The sequence below is a fragment of the Bufo gargarizans genome, chromosome 8, assembly GCF_014858855.1.
Source record: "Bufo gargarizans isolate SCDJY-AF-19 chromosome 8, ASM1485885v1, whole genome shotgun sequence".
Taxonomy (NCBI): Eukaryota; Metazoa; Chordata; class Amphibia; order Anura; family Bufonidae; genus Bufo; species Bufo gargarizans.
Window position 1 is genome coordinate 66,757,311 of NC_058087.1, and position 17,580 is coordinate 66,774,890.

A 17,580-nucleotide genomic window follows, 5' to 3' on the forward strand; every position below is an offset into this window, starting at 1 on the left:
AGTGAGCGCCGTCCTCTGCAGTGAAGGAAAGCGCTGAATAGGAGGCAGGAAGGAAATGTTGCCACTTAAAGGGGTTTCCCAGTAAAAATAATTTAACAAGTTCCTGCAGCATAGCCCCTGACACAGAAGATTCCTACTTTCCTGCTCCATGCTGCTCTCGCCGTCTCCATCTTCCACTCCCGGAGCATCTCTCCAGCAAATTACTGACTTCAGTGGTGAAATGCTGCTTGTGGCCACATCACCACTGAAGCCAGTCATTGGCTGCAGCGGAGCATGTGACTATGCTCACAGCCAGCCGGATGTAAACCGCGCCAGGACCGGAAGATGGAGACAGCGGAGCAGCATTTCCCTACTGCGCCAGGACCGGAAGATAGAGACAGCGGAGCAGTAGGGAAATGGCAAGTATGAATCTTCGGTTACAGGGCCAATGCTGCAGGAATGTGTGAAAAATCTTTTTTTTACCACGAAATATCTAAGTTCCTATTACACTGCCTGATATTCAGGACGATTACTGGGAACGCGTGTCCATAGGAACATTCCTGATATCTGGTCGGCATAATCAGCCGAGAAACAAGGAATCACTCATTTGCTGATTTGCATAATTTATCAGGATGAAAGATGTACAATTATCGTCCATCTCCATGTGTAATCAGAAATGTGTGACCGATAATCAATAGGACTGTGGTAGTGATCATTCCTCCCCAGTCACTTTGCATCGGCTTGTGTAATAGGCTGATGCAAACGAGCGCCGATTCACTTTTTTTTTTGCAGCCCCTTGAAATGTGCGATGTGACAATGTGACCCCCAGACCAAAAAAGGTTGTGCACCCCTGATCTACAGCTTGTATGTACTCTTATACATCCCAACCCGGTTCAGTGTGAAATCCATCGGACAAGCTCTCTGTTCTCCTTAACGTTCACAATGCTGAACATTACATTTTAAGTTTAATATTCTTTGCCTGTAAAGATGTCAGCTTAGATTTGTGTTCAGGAGAACGGAGAGACGGGCTACAGTCTGAGTCCTCCTATAGACTTCACACTGCAGGAAAAATGAATGTCCCCAAAGGTCTACTGTCCATAAAGCCTATAACCATAACTGATCCACAGTCATTATAATTATCACAGAAATAGACACATAGTTCATAAAAACTCAAGGTATCCTGCAAAACAAACGAACACTAACAACTCTTTGACAAGGAGATTAATAAGTACCAGGAGATGGATTCAACTCATTGGTTTTCCTCTTTACAATATATTAGGCAAAGTTCACAAGCTGGAATTTTATATGGATTTCACTGTGTGTTCCCCACTGAAATCTGCATCCTGTGCTTGTATGTATGGGGTTTCTGCAACCCTCTTCTCAACCGTAGGAAACATTTCCATGTGTATTTCCAGCACTTTATAAATGGCAGACAGAAAACCTTAGGCCCCTTTCACACTGGCGTTTTGGCTTTCTGTTTTTGCTTTCCGTTCAGGGCTCTCACAAGCGGTCCAAAACGGATCAGTTTAATGCATTCTGAATGGAAAAGGATCCGCTCAGAATGCATCAGTTTGCCTCCGTTCAGTCACCATTCCGCTCTGGAGGCTGACACCAAAACTCTGCCTGCATAGATTTTCTGTCCGCCATGTGGTGCGGAGCAAGACAGATCCGTCCTGACACACAATGTAAGTCAATGGGGACGGATCCGTTTTCTCTGACACAATAGAAAACGGATCCGTCACCCATTGACTTTAAATGGAGTTCATGGCGGATCCGTCTTGGCTATAGAAGACATAATACAACCAGATCCGTTCATGACGGATGCATGCGGTTGCATTATTGTAACAGAAGCGTTTTTGCAGATCCATGACGGAGCCGCAAAAAATGCTAATGTGAAAGAAGACTAAGGATTAGCACTACCGATTGGCTGCAGAAACTCAAGGGTCAGCCTTGCATTTCTGCTGTGGAAAATACATGGTGAACATACCCTTAAAAATGGCACTGCTGCAAATCTAATAACAATAAGGATAGGTGCTAATGAGGGAGGCTACTAAGACCTCTTATTGCATCAAGCCTTGGTGACTGTGTGGATGGCGCATACAACTGTTACCCATTTGCCTCACCAGCTGCAAATTTGTGGGAGAATGGCAAAGAAAGGCATGTAATAGGCTTCTAAATGAGAGAAGTTAGGCTTATGGAGTTTGCTTGTAAGCATTGCATTTGCAGCATCTGTGAGGGTGCTTCTCTGGGAAATACCCTGCGCAAGACAACAAGAATATGCAGCAAACACATGAAACAACCTCTCAGCCAATTACAGCCTGCTAACTTGCCTCAGTCAGTGACTGGCTACATTGGGATTTCCTGTGTTGAGATGAACCAGGAAGCAGAGACCAAGGGGGAACTGGAACCATAGGAACAAGAGCAGCATGGGATTGGTAAGTTAAGTATAACTTATTGTATTATTTTAGACTATTCTGAGCCTTTTTTATGGATGTAATCTGCAATGCCTTAAATGGTCACCACACTTTCTAAATCAATAGTAAAGGTGAATATGAGAAACTTTGTAACACACCTTATTACAGAAAAATTGCCTTTTCTCCCTCTAGCAGCTCAATCCTCATCCCTCCCCTTTCCATAGACTTTCATGGGCAGCATGTCTGTGTGTGTCTCTATTCACTTCCTATTCATTTTGTTTCAAACAGCAGAGACCTGGGGCCAATTACCACAAAAGGCATCTAAAGGGTGAAAAACCCAGAAGCTCACACTTCTGGGCTTCTTACCGGCATCCTCTGTGGCTATTGAGGATGCCGGTAATTGATTTTAATACACTCAGCCTCGCTTATTTTTGCCACCAGGTGGCAGGCCAACATAATAAATGAGCAATTTTCAGTAATAAATGGATTTGAAAAATCCATAATTGGTCAGAATTAAAAAAATATGAGCTTCAAAATCATTACAAAAAAGTAAAACAAACTGTTAAAAATATATAAAAAAAACTAAGGATTACCATTTCATGGAAAAAAAAATGAAGTCCTTTAGAACTTAGTTGGCAGCAATGCATCTCAAAAAAGTTGGGGCAGGGTCATGACTACCATTGTGTAGCATCCTCTCTTCTTGTAACAACAGTATGTAAATGAGAGGAGACCAATTGCTGGAGTTGTGGGAGAGGAATGTTGGCCCATTCTTGTCTGATGCTCAACTGTCCTGTGTCTTTATTTCTAGATTTAAAGTATAACTGTCATATTTATTTATTTTTTTGTATTGGATTGTGGTGATTAATATTACCTTGGTGGCCCTATTTCAACTTTTCACTGTGTACTCAATTACCCCTTAATTCCACAGTTTTGTTCCCTGTACTGCCTACTTTTACCTGTGCTTAAAATCAGGTTGCTAGGCATGGTCCGTCTATGTGTTGAAGGACGGAGGACTCAGAAGCACGCAGCGTGCAAGGTCAGATTACAGACAGACAGGGACTGTAAGTAAATTATTAAAGCCAAGTCGTCCCCAGCAGCTGATAACAGTGCCTGGGCTGTGTGCACTTCTCCCTGTCCCTGCGCTTGGCAGACACTCCCTCGCTCAGCAGAGCTGGAGAATGCAGTGTTGGAGCAGCGCATACCAGGAAAGGAGATCTGCCGTCTGCTCAGTGTATAAATAAAAGCAACATGTGGTAAGAGGACCCCTTTGTGCTGCAGGGGATTAACACTTTAGGGGGAGGGCTCTGATTACTGACACTTTTGGGGGGCTATTGTTACTGTCTAGTGAGGGCAGGCGGGATTAGCCTCAGGGTGAGGGCAGTGGCGGCCATATTGACTGAATAGTGAGATTGCAGTTTTATGCAGACTGGTTGCTCAGGGCTGAATCTTATTAAATATGGGGTAAGTCAGTCTAATAGTAACTGATTCTGGAATATCATGTTATTAGTAACTAGTCTACATATATGAAAATTGAAATTAGGGTCTAAGTGTGACAGTTATCCTTTAAAATTTCATGATGCGCCAAATGTTTTCTATTGGTGAAAGGTCTGGACTGCAGGAAGTCCAGTTCAGAAGCCGGACTCTTCTTCTGAGAAGCCATGCTGTTGTGATGGATGCAGTATGTGGTTTAGCATTGTCTTGCTGAAATAGACGTCTGAATAGAAGCATATATTGTTCTAAAACCTATATACTGTTTAACATTAATAGTGCCTTCCAAGATGTGTAAACTGCCCACATATAGGCACTAATGCAAACCCATGCCATCAGAGATGCAGGCTTTTGAACTGTACATGGATAATAAGTTGGATGGTCCCTCTCTTCTTGTGTCCACAGGATGGGGCGTCTGGGGTTTCCAAAAAGAATTTCTAAATTTTTATTTATCTGACCTCAGAACAGTTTTCCATTTTGACCATTTAAATGAGCTTTGGCAGCAGCATTTCAGGTTCGTGACATATGTCGTCTTCTTCTTTGCATCATGCAGCTTTAACTTGCCTTTGTGGATTGCATGACAGAGTGTGTTCCTGAGCCTATGCAGTTATTTCCAGTACAGAATCATGCCTGCTTTTAATGCAGTGCAGCCTGAGGGATTGTAGATCATGAGCATCCAATATTGACCGTTGGCATTGTCTCTTGCGCACATGGATTTCTCCAGGTTTTCTGAAAGTTTTGATGATATTATGTACTGTAGATGGTGGGATATTCAAAGCTTTCGCACTTTTACAGTTGAAACTCGAAAAATTTATATATCGTGCAAAGTTCATTTACTTCAGTAATGCAACTTAAAAGGTGAAACTAACATATGAAATAGACTCATTACAGGCAAAGCGAGATATTCAGGCCTTTATTTGTTATAATTTGGATGATTATGGATTTCAGCTTATGAAACCCCAAAGTCTCGATTTTGAGGTCCCCTTTACTCAGGGGGTATGGATTATTAGCTGACTGGAGTGTGACACTTTGAGCCTAGAATATTGAACCTTTTCACAAAATTCTAATTTTAAGCTGCATTAATGCAATTCCTTTTCATTTGCATTACTGAAATAAATGGACTTTTGCACGATATTCTAATTTTTCAAGTTTCACCTGTACATTGAGGAACATTTTTCAGAAATTGTTTCACAATTTTTAGATGCACTTTTTTCACAGATTGGTGATCCTCTGCCCATCTTTGCTTCTAAGAGTCTTGGCCTCTCTAACATGCTTTTTTGCATATTGTTCCTCCAGCTGCTTTTTATTACTACCAATTACTGTTTGTTCCAGCTTTTTGTTCCAACCCTTTGAGATGTGTTGCTGCCATCACGTTCTAAATGAAATAATTTTTCCAATGAAATGGCAAAAAATGTCTCTTTGAACATCGCATATATGTTCTATGATCAATTCTGAGTAAAATATGGTTCTATGAAATTTGAAAATCATAACATTCTGGTTTTATTTATGTTGTACACAGCGTCCCAACTTTTTGGGAACTGGGGTTGTACAAAAGTATACAACTTCCATGTTGCATAATAGTTTGCAATGTAAGGCCTCATGCACACGGCTGTAGTTTCTGTCCGCATCTGACCCACATTTTTTGCAGATCGGATGTGGACCCATTCATTTTGATGGGGCAGCAAAAGATGTAGACAGCATCGTGTCCTGTCCACATCCGCATGTTCGTTCTGCAGCCCCTCGAAAAAATAGAACATGTCCTATTCTTGTCCGGTTTGCGGATAAGGATAGGACATTTCTACAGAAGTTAGAAAATAAATGGAGGCATGCACTTGGTGGAGATTCATGTTTTGTGGATCCGTGATTTGTGGACTGCAAAACACGGCCGCGTGCATGAGCCCTAACAAAAAGGAAAATATGAGTATTTTTCTCCAATGCTTGCCTAATGCCTTTATATTACATTTTGGCAGAACCTGCAAATAAATCAAAGCAGCGCTTTGAAAGTCATGCTCACCTCTTCTATCGTTTTAGAAATGTAAGTATTTTCAGAAAGGGGAACACAAATCACTTTTTAAAGTTTTTGACAAAAGATCCAGACTATATGGACCACAATGTCTGGGGACCTAACTGCAGGGGGTGCCCTGAAACTCGAGGGAGTACACATGAGAAAAGACCAGTACTACGCAAAAATCAGGAGACCAGATTTTGCATTTTCAGCCCAGGAGCTACAAATTAAACCTCTAATGTCATATACAAAGGACCTAGGAATTAAAGGGTTTCCCTGGGCCTTTAGTTAAAAAGCCTTATTCACTGATGGAGACAAGATACTTTGAGCAGTACTTACTCTTCCATACTCTGCCGATTCTGTGATCCCGGTTGGAATCACATGATTGCCGATTGGCTGCTGGCTCTTCCTCTGAAACATGCGACAAGATATGTTTCTTTCTTCCTGTTCAGCTGCATCTACAGTATGCAGCTGAACAGGAAGAAAGAGGAGAACATCGATCAGAAGAAGGGTCTGCAGTCAGTTGGGCAGTCACCTGCTCAAAGTGTCTTCTATTAAGTTAGCTGAGAGAGGCTTGTACAGGCCCAGAGAACCCCTTTAACTATAAAATGACAATACAATATCTAGCAGAACACAGTGCATAAAAATTATTTGCAATAGTTGCCTACTTACTGCTCTGGAGTCTGTGGGGGGTGGCTAGAGATGCAACTTCGGCACTCCTCGGGCGCATAGGATACTCGGCCCTTTTCAGGAGCGCTCAAATCTTCTGGTCTAGGGGGTACAATAGGGCCAACCAGAGGAAAAAAAGTCAACCAGTGCCCCACTCCCTATTTAGCTAACTACACTCCTCAACATTGCAACACCAAGAAGGAAAAGCTGTGGAATTATAAAAAAAATCACAGGATCGACAGACATGTTAGTGACATGCAAATGGTAAAAAATGGAAATAACAAATGTTCAAAACATCAATTTATTCAATACTGAGTATGAGCACCATGAAATACATGGACTTACATGCCTTGGCATGCTATCAGTGAGGTTATTAATGGTGGTCTGAGGAATGTTCTGCCACAATAAATGCACTTTGGCACATAACTCCTTCCTTTGCAATTGCCGAACAATGACGTCCCAGATGTGCTCAATGGGAGACAATTCTGGAGATGCTGCAGGCCAGTTTAGGCCATGCAGGCTAGTCACAGTAGCACAAGAAACATGTGGCCTGGTGTTGTCCTGTCTAAAAATGGCTCCTGGGACACTTTAGAGAAATGACCATACCACTGGTTCCATGATTAAATCAATGCAACACCGAGCTCTTAGTGTACCTGAAATGAAGACTAGAGGAGTCAGGCTACTGTATATTATGCCAACCCACAGACCTTTGAGAGCGGTGGAGTGAAGTCAATGGAACACCTAGCCTGGCTCATAGCTCAATGTGGTGCAAACACCTTAAGTTTGAGATGTTACATCCAATTTCACTTGCAGTGTAGAATGGATCAGTACACGCCATTCTTCTAATCAGACGATCCGTCTGTGCAGAGGTTTGCACCTCTTGCTGCTATTCCAGTTCATCATTGTTCTTCCAACCTCTAGGGTAAGCAACACTGAACAAAGCTGATATTGTGGCCTTCCCTCTCAGTTTGCGACAAGTGACCATAACTGGCACATTGACAAACAGTAGGCATCGCACAATCATCCCACACACCTTGACGTAGCTAAAACACTTTGCTTTCAATCTGACTTTTATGCCCCTCCCAAATGCCATAGATTGGGGCTAGGTGCTTGATCTTAGAACAATATAACAAAACAATAACAAATACAGGTGCACTCTGCAGTCTCACTAAACCCTCAAACTGATTTTAAAAATGAGAGATTAGTCAACATGTCCTACGATGTGGAACATGTCTAAGCCCGGGCACCACGTCAAGGTTTCTCAAGTAGCTTGATCTTAGAGACAACTGCTACTTCCTCAATTTGCACAACCTTACGTTTGTCCTTCTTGGTGTTGCAATTTCAATGTTGAGGAGTGTAAAATTACTTTGGAACTGTCATTAATACAAAATTACCCGTGTAACCTGTATATAAAAATATATAAGCAGGAGCAAGCAGTGAAATGGAAGAGCACAGAGGCAAAAAAACAGCAACAGAGCTTTACAATTGAAAAGCTTAAGCCTTGCTGCAGTCCAAGCATACAGTGCATTAAAGCGCCTGATTGTGAAACTCAAAGCTTAAAGGGGTTGTCTCATCACAGATGATGGGGGAATATCACTAGGATATACCCCCATTGTCTTTTAGGTGCGGGTTCCACCGCTGGGACCCACACCTATATCGAAAGTGGCGCATGCACAGCCACCCTCTATTCATTTTCTTTGGGGTTGCCGAACATAGCCGAGCCAGCTGGCTCGGCTATTTCCTCCGGGCACTTAGAAGTGAATGGGAGCAGTGGCCGGTTATTTACTTCTATGGGGAGAGCGCTTGGTGGTGGCCGGACCGGAGTCCTTTAGCCACCACCCTGTGGGGCTCCTTTCCCAATATAGGAGTGTGTCCCAGCGGTGGGACCCGCATCTAGAAAACAATGGGAGAATATCCTAGCGATATGCCCCCATTGTCTGAGATGAGACAACCCCTTTAATAACTACTTCCTATGTTCTACAAAACATTGCACACGCGTATATGACAACATCCTAACACGTTTTTAGGGAAAATGTCATTCTTTAGCACATTTCAATAACTGAATTTCTATATTTTATTAATACCTAAATATAGTTTTGATCACATCTACTTTTGTATCGCCCATTAATATAATAATCAAGAGCGAATAAAAAACAATACAATAAAATAAAATACAATTACTTGGCATTACGTTTTTGCCATTCTTCTGACTTTAGCATAATGAGAAAAAGTATATTTACAGCAATAATATTATAAGGTGGTACAATCATGACACTTGCTGAAACTCCTCCTGAGGAAGCGAACTACACGCGAAACGCGCGTCGAGGAGCGCCATTGCCCTGGTCAAGTCGCAGATGGCAGGAGTCACAGGGTAAATGGTGGAGGAGGGAGATGATGGCTCCCTGCTCTGCCGTTCTCTACCATTGGTTGTAGACAAAAAGAAAGAGAAGGCGCTCATAGGGTGAATATGTAGAGGATTATTTCCCTTTTCAGACGAGAGGTAATATGCTCACCTGTTCGAGTTGCACCAATTGGGTGCAACTGCAATGAGAGCTGAGTGCCCGTGAGGGTTGGTTGGTGCCGCCGGCTCTGTCCAAACTCCCTTCGGTCGGTGCCGAACCGCCGAATGGGTGAGTACAGGAACTGTAGGTTTGGTGGACCAAGGAAGTCCAAGAAAAACGGACAGAGTAAAGGGCGCAAATCCACAACCAATGGTAGAAAAAAATTGGTTTATTCCTGAATAAACCAATTTTTTTCTACCATTGGTTGTGGATTTGCGCCCTTTACTCTGTCCGTTTTTCTTGGACTTCCTTGGTCCACCAAACCTACAGTTCCTGTTCTCTACCATTGTAATCCACTAGGAATTATTGAATAAATTTCTGTTTCTATATTGGAACATATTAAAATCTGTGATGCACAAGCCTACAAGCAGTCAATGTGGATTTTAATATGTTCTTCAAGAACACCCTTTTTCTGTTTCCTTCACTGTTTTCCTCTCTCTGGGAGTACGTGTATGGGCGCAATTGATGCGCAGGAGTGGTGAACTGACAAGCATCTTTCAGCTATACAATTATTCGTCCTGAGGATGCAGACACAGTTGAAATTGGGTCATGCTGCCCGCCTCCCAGGACAGTGCCTAAAATGCGGGTCTGTCTTGCTGGATCTACAATGGTTGGGAGGCTGAAGAGTACAGGTGGGGGTCATGACCCATCCATTTACAGTTACCACTAGTTTTTCAGTTTGAACATACCAGATGCATGAGTACCTACACCAGGTCTGGCCAACCTGCGGCTCTCCAGCTGTTGTAAAACTACAATTCCCACCATGCCCTGCTGTAGGCTGATAGTTGTAGGCTGTCTGGGCATGCTGGGAGTTGTAGTTTTGCAACAGCTGAAGAGCCGCAGGTTGGCCAGCCCTGACCTACACCACGACTGCCGAATCCATGAGTCAAGTATAAAGGGCTTCCGGAAACTGACAAGATCAAGCAACTAGCCATGTACTCACTAGAAATCCCTAGACCCGATCCCCATACATTAAACCACAATGAATAGGAATTATGAAAAAAATTATTAAAGGATAAAAGATATTCTGTAGCTATTACTCTAGCGTTAACTTCCAGTGATGCGGTTTTGACCTTAGCGCTAAGTTCTATTAATGCTATGAAATGCCTGACACTTCTTTGCAGTAGTATCATCCAACAGCTGGTTAGATGCATAAGATTCACTTGTGGCCCCAGGTCACTGCCGCAGAAAGCTGCCATAAGTGCTGATAAACCCAACATAGGAAAAGGCAGCTCACTGGTCGTATCTTACATTGTGAATTGAATGAGAAAAAAATAAAACCATTCATGTCTATTTATCTTGCTGTGTGGTGCATAATAACCAACACCCATCAGCAGAGGATATGTCCTACGCAGCTTGTTCAATGATCGGCTAGGCCTTTACACGGGCTGATTATCAGATAGGGGTGTTCATATGAATATGATAATTGCCCCATGTAAAGGGACTTTAAGTTAGGGCTCATGCACACGACCATTACCTGTTTTGAAGTCTGCAAGTTACGAATCCGCAAAACACGGATACAGGCCGCGTGCATTCCATTTTTTGCAGAACGGAACCACTGGCCCCTAATAGAACAGTCCTATCATTGTCTTTAATATGAACAATAACAGGACACTTTTGGCGGAACGGCCATGCGGACATACGGAAACGGAATGCACACAAAGTAAATTTTATGCGAACGCACTGAAAAACGGCACTGAAACTGAAACAAATACCTTTATGTGCATGAGCCCTTAGGAAGACAAATCATCTCCCCACCCATTAAGGCTACGTCTACACAACGACATCGCGCGACAGATAGGGCACAACTACACTGCAACATTTGTAGCGCAACATTTTGTTGCACCAATGTTGCACGACAATTTTTATAATGGCAGTCTATAGTGTCGCACTGCAACATGCAACATGCTGCGACTGCGATGCAACAGTCGCTGAAAAATCCATCTCGAAAGGATTTTCTGCGACTGTTGCATCGCAGTCACAGCACGTTGCATGTTGCAGTGCGACACCATAGACTGCCATTATAAAAATTGTCGCGCAACATAATGTCGCATGACAATTGTCGTCGTGTAGACGTAGCCTAAAGGAAAGGACACCGCTAACATGGGCTGAACCCCTTTCTCCAGGGATCCCATAGCAGCTGTACAGACTGCCTCTGTGGTATTTACATCCTTGATCTATACCTATTTAGATCCCAGTAGTGGGAGCGCAGTGTGTTGGCCCTGAAAGAAGATAGCTGGAAGATATTGCCAGGAAGAAGCAGGGCACACAAGGAAATGATGAGATTTAGTAAAAATGAACCAGTATTACTGAAAACACTCCATTTAGCTTGAGTGTTCCTTATTGCACCAGCCAGGGTGCTGAGTGTCGGATCCCCACCAATCTTAGGCCTCATGCACACGACCGTTGTGTGCATCCGTGTCCGTTGTTCTGTGATTTTCTGCGGACCCATTGACTTTCAATGGGTCCGTCGAAAACTCGGAAAATGCACCATTTGTCATCCGCGTCCGTGATCCGTGTTTCCTGTCTGTCAAAGACCTGTCAGACCTGTCCTATTTTTTTGACGGACAACAGTTCGCGGACCCATTCAAGTCAATGGGTCAGTGAAAAAACACGGAGGCACACAAGATTCTCATCCGCGTCCGTGATCCGTAGGCTACTTTCTGCATAACAGCTTTTCAGAGCTGAGTTTTCATATCGTGAAAACTCAGATCCGACAGTATATTCTAACACAGAGGCGTTCCCATGGTGATGGGGACGCTTCAAGTTAGAATATACTAAGAACTGTGGACATAACTGCCCCCTGCTGCCTGGCAGCACCCGATCTCTTACAGGGGGCTGTGATCAGCACAATTAACCCCTCAGGTGCCGCACCTGAGGGGTTAATTGTGCGTATCATAGCCCCCTGTAAGAGATCGGGTGCTGCCAGGCAGCAGGGGGCAGACCCCCCTCCCTCCCCAGTTTTAAATTCATTGGTGGTCAGTGCGGCCCCCCTCCCTCCCCAGTATTAAATTCATTGGTGGCCAGTGCGGCCCCCCTCCCTCCCTCCCCTGTATTAAATTCATTGGTGGCCAGTGCAGCCCCCCCTCCCTCCCTCCCCTGTATTAAATTCATTGGTGGCCACTGCAGCCTCCCCTCTCCCACCCCCCAATTAAAATCATCCCCCCCCCCCCGATCATTGGTGGCAGCGGAGAGTTCCGATCGGAGTCCCAGTTTAATCGCTGGGGCTCCGATCGGTTACCATGGCAACCAGGACGCTACTGCAGTCCTGGCTGCCATGGTTACTTAGCAATTTTAGAAGCATTATACTTACCTGCGCTGTCTGTGGCCAGCCGGGCGCTCCTCCTACTGGTAAGTGACAGATCATTAAGCAATGCGCCGCACAGACCTGTCACTTACCAGTAGGATGAGCACCCGGCCGGTCACAGACAGCGCAGGTAAGTATAATGCTTCTAAAATTGCTAAGTAACCATGGCAGCCAGGACTGCAGTAGCGTCCTGGTTGCCATGGTAACCGATCGGAGCCCCATGATTAAACTGGGACTCCGATCGGAACTCTCCGCTGCCACCAATGATGGAGGGGGGTGATTTTAATTAGGGAGGGGGGGGAGAGGGGAGGCCGCACTGGCCACCAATGAATTTAATACAGGGGAGGGAGGGGGGGGGGGGCCGCACTGGCCACCAATGAATTTAATACAGGGGAGGGAGGGAGGGGGGGCCCGCACTGGCCACCAATTAATTTAATACTGGGGAGGGAGGGGGTCTGCCCCCTGCTGCCTGGCAGCACCTGATCTCTTACAGAGGGCTATGATACGCACAATTAACCCCTCAGGTGCGGCACCTGAGGGGTTAATTGTGAGGATCACTGCCCCCTGTAAGAGATCGGGTGCTGCCAGGCAGCAGGGGCAGTCATGTACACAGTTCTTAGTATATTCTAACTTGAAGCGTCCCCATCACTATGGGAACGCCTTTGTGTTAGAATATACTGTTGGATCTGAGTTTTCACAATGTAACTCAAATCCGATGGTATATTCTAACATAGAGGCGTTCCCATGATGATGGGGACGCTTCAAGTTAAAATATACCATCGGATTGGAGAAAACTCCGATAGGGACTCCTGACTTTACATTAAAAGTCAATGGGGGACGGATTCGTTTGCAATTGCACCATATTGTGTCAACGTCAAATGGATCCGTCCCCATTGACTTGCATTGTAAGTCAGGATGGATCCGTTTGGCTCCGCACGGCCAGGCGGACACCAAAACGACTTTTTTTTTTACTTTCCTTCATGTCTGGTGATCCTCAAAAAATCAAGGAAGACACACGGAAGAAAAAACGGACACGGATCACGGAACAACGGAACCCCGTTTTGTGGACCGTGAAAAAATACTGTCGTGTGCATGAGGCCTAATATTCATGACCTATCCTGAGGATGGGTCATCAATATCAAGTCTGTATGAGTCCGACACCCAGCACCCCCGCCGGTCAGCTGCTTGAGGAGATGGCACGCGCAGTGTCTATGGGACAGCAGAAGTGGACATGAAGAGAGAAGGGAGACGGTATGTGTACGATGTGCACGCCATCTCCTCAAACAGCTGATCGGCTGGGGTGCCGGGTGCTGGACCCCCACCGATCTGATATTGATGACCTATCCTGAGGATAGGTCATCAATAGAAAAAGCCTGGACAACCCTAAAGAAACTCCTAATTATGGGGACACGCCTGTTGCCTAAAGAGGAGCTGTCAACTCTTCTGATATGTCTGTTTAAGTAACTAGCTTCATCCGTCCGGGTGCAATGCGTTTTTCACTGATGAGTTGGTAGGAAATGTTGTTTGTAAACCTTCAGGTTTTTTTCACGCGCATGAAAAACGCATCAATACAGATTGCACCCGCGTGGAAAAAACTGAACAACTGAACGCAATCACAGACAAAACTGACTGAACTTGCTTGCAAAATGGTTCGAGTTTGGCCTCATGCACACAACCGTTCAGTTTTTTTGAGGTCCGCACACCGCGGATCCGCAAAAAACTGAAGCCGTCCGTGTGCCTTCTGCAATTTGCGGAACGGGCAGCCCATTGTAGAAATGCCTATTCTTGTCCGCAAAACGGGGCCACAGAACGGAGCAACGGATGCGGACAGCACAATGAGTGCTGTCGGCATCTTTTGTGGCGCCATTGATGTGAATGGGTCCGCATCCGAGCCGCAAAAACGGTGTCTCGGATGCGGACCCAAACAACGGCCGTGTGCACGAGGCCTTTTTACTGAACACACACTGAACGCGGAAATTTTTTGCGCAAGTGCCATTTCTCCATTGTCCTTGATATTTTTCTGAAAGAGGTGGGGGGCATGCCATGGTTAGGGAGGGGGCTGGTAATCTTTTATGCCAGTTTCTGGCAAAAAAGCAGACTGAAATCTACACCAGCCAGGGGCTGACTGCCAGAGATGTGTCTAATTTAAGACGTACAGTATGTTCTGTATGTTCTTATGTCTTTCCAATATTTTATTTATTTCTAGGGGAATTCTGCAAGCCAAATACTCAGCATGTGCCAAAAATTCTATGAAGAGAAGCCTTGCCAGACATAACGTACAGTAAGTGTACACAGGCCTCACAGTTGCCACATTAGCAGAAAAATACAGCAGGTAAAAACAACATAACCAAATGAAGCAAATCAGGCTGTAAAGCAGTAAGCAAGCAGAGCTCCAGCGTGTAAGCAGGGTGCTGCAGACAGCTTCATGGAAAGCAAACCTTTTGATTGCTGAAGATCTTGGTTCCTGTTGGGAATCCTCAGATTTTCTCCCAGGAGTCAGTTTCTCTGCACTGTCCAGCAAGGCACTGAGTGCTACCCGTCGAAATACATTGCCATGGGCTTCTTTGATAAACTGTACAAGCTGTCGAATATCACAGTACAGTCCCTACGGAGAGGAAAGACAAGTGAGATGATAAAGAAAAGATACTCATCAACCAGAGGTGTATGGGCCTCCTGCCCGACCCAGTTTTCCAGTAATCATGTAAACATTCACAGGCAACGCATAATGGAAAAAAGCATGACCACCCAGTTTTCTGCCGAATTTACTTTTTTTTAATATTAAGCAGAAGAAATTTTAAAAGAATCGTAATAAAAAAGTTGCCCCCAGACTCACCCACTTCATCCGACCTCTATGTCTGAAAATCTGGCATAGGTACTTCATAAATTAATTACATGCAATTTCAAAAGTATTTAGATACAGCTGCAGGTTTAAAAACTGTAGAATATTTTTAGTGGAATAACCCCTTTAATAAATTACAAAACTGTCTGTGTGAAGCTGCCACTAGGGGGAGCTCATGCATAGGAATTTCTACAGTTACCATTCACTGCAATGCTAAAAGAGGGCTGTGTACTGGCTAGTACACACTGTGATACCTTTTGGCGCAAAACCACGATAGCACATGTCGTCTTTTTTTAGAAATATTTATTTGTTCAGATGAACAAATAAATATTTCTAAAAAAAGACGACATGTGCTATCGTGGTTTTGCGCCAAAAGGTATCACAGTGTGTACTAGCCAGTACACAGCCCTCTTTTAGCATTCTACATCACTCCTCTGGAGTACTGGCGACTCCAAGGATTGAGAAAGATACCGGCAGCATACCTCATCCAGATCGGATTTTTATCCCCCGTCTTTGCAAGTGTTGTGCTGACACAAGCATCAGAAGGTGAGTGGAACTACTGATACAATACTCTATCTAACACTATCCACCAGAAACTACTACCCTATGAGCGCCTTGTTTCCCGTTTATCTCGCCAAATTAGCCATTCACTGCAATGAAGGCTGTAAAAATCTATTTGCACTGGGCTCCCCCCTGTGGAAGCTGCTTGGAATTGAAGTGTTCTTATGAGTGGAACAGAAAAAGCCGTTCAGCTCTAGGTTCTTCTCCTCGAGGGACCCACAACAGTCGCGTTGTCCGTCTCTGTGGAAGGTGCACCACTGTGAACAGCAAACTTAAACTTTGATTTTGGCATAAGTCAGCTCAGAAGTTCATCCAGGAAGGGAGAGAGAGGCTAGGGAATAACCATAAGAAAGCCAGCCTGTTTGATTTATCACAGAACAACTATCTGCAGCTGCTATGTGCTCTGAAACATGGAAGCTGCATATAAGTCAAATGGTGAATTTTTTTTTATGCAAACCTAGTACAAAAATTATTATTTTTTTTAGCCCAAAGCATATACTATATCGTTCATGCACAAAGCACATGCACTGACTTCACAATGCAGTATGGACTCATACTGGTGGTTGTGTGGGGCCTCCATGAGCTTCTGGGAAATATATCTGCATCGTACAACAAATGTTAGAACATGCCACAGATTTTTTGTCTTACAAATTTTCACAGAATCCAGAGAGGAACGGTGTGGACAGTGTGGAACTATAATATGGTCATGAAACCCTCCCATGCACCACAGAACCTATAGCCTTTCAGAACTGTGGATCTTAAGACCTTTGTACCTATTCTGTGTGACTGTCAAGATATCCCCCGCCAACACCACCAATACCCAGCTGACTAAAACCATACTTTTCCTCTCCCAATACATAGCAGAGTTTTAAACTATATGAAACTTAAAGGGGTTGTCCGGGCTTTTTCTATTGATGACCTATCCTCAGGGTCCGACATCCGGGACCTCCCCCGACCAGCTGTATGAGGAGACAGCGTGTGCATGTGCTGTCTCCCTTCTCTCTTCCTGTTCACCGCTGCTGTCTAGGGCACGTGCGAACTGCGAGCGCCGTCTCCTCATACAGATGATCCGTGCCGAGTGTCGGACCCCCGCCGAACTGATATTGATGTCCTATCCTGAGGATAGGTCGTCGATATTAAAAACCTGGACAACCCCTTTAAGCACAAACTTAGCACATGCCGTAAAATGAAATCATTGTGCAGCTGCACATCACCATGGCTGAAAGGAGAACAAACACAATGCAAACTGTCTGCAAACACTGAGAATATGAACTAATGCTATAAATAAATGTCAGGTACAAATTGTAAGTCTGGACCATTTCAAGTCTATGGCCTAAAGGGAACCTGTCGTATTGAACATGGTATCTGAGCTGCAGGCAGTGTGTTATAGAGCAGGACGAGCTGAGCAGATTGATGTTATCACGATCGGCGTAACTGTCACATACGTGACACGGAGGGAGGAAAAGAGGGAGGCCCTGCCCTAGTGAGAGGGAAGGTGGTGACCCCTGACTCACCTTGCGGCTGGCGCCTGGCTGCCCTGTCGTCCCTAGACGGGTTCCTCACCCGTACGCCGATCACGTGCCTAAAACCCTGGCTTTCCCTAGGATGAGCCCTAGATAGTGAACAGGGCGGTGGGAACACTAGTCCGCACCACTAGCTCTAAAGGAAAACACCAAGGGGAGGACAGACAATACAAACTAAACATATAATCCCAGGTGGGCAACAACAGGAGACAACAAAAGCCCAACAGGGATCCG

General features: G+C 44.6%; 1 protein-coding gene across 2 annotated transcripts in view; it reads right to left on the bottom strand.

Annotated features, from left to right (window-relative positions):
* The window catches only part of UNC80 (unc-80 homolog, NALCN channel complex subunit), a 195,549-nt gene that overhangs the window by 141,011 nt on the left and 36,958 nt on the right, over positions 1–17,580 (bottom strand). For both annotated transcript variants that reach the window (XM_044304892.1, XM_044304891.1), the window contains 2 exons: positions 14,862–15,028; positions 6,559–6,657 (listed from right to left, as the gene is read on the bottom strand). In XM_044304892.1, coding sequence (XP_044160827.1) covers positions 6,559–6,657; positions 14,862–15,028 — 266 coding nt within the window. The remainder of the gene's footprint in view (positions 1–6,558; positions 6,658–14,861; positions 15,029–17,580) is intronic.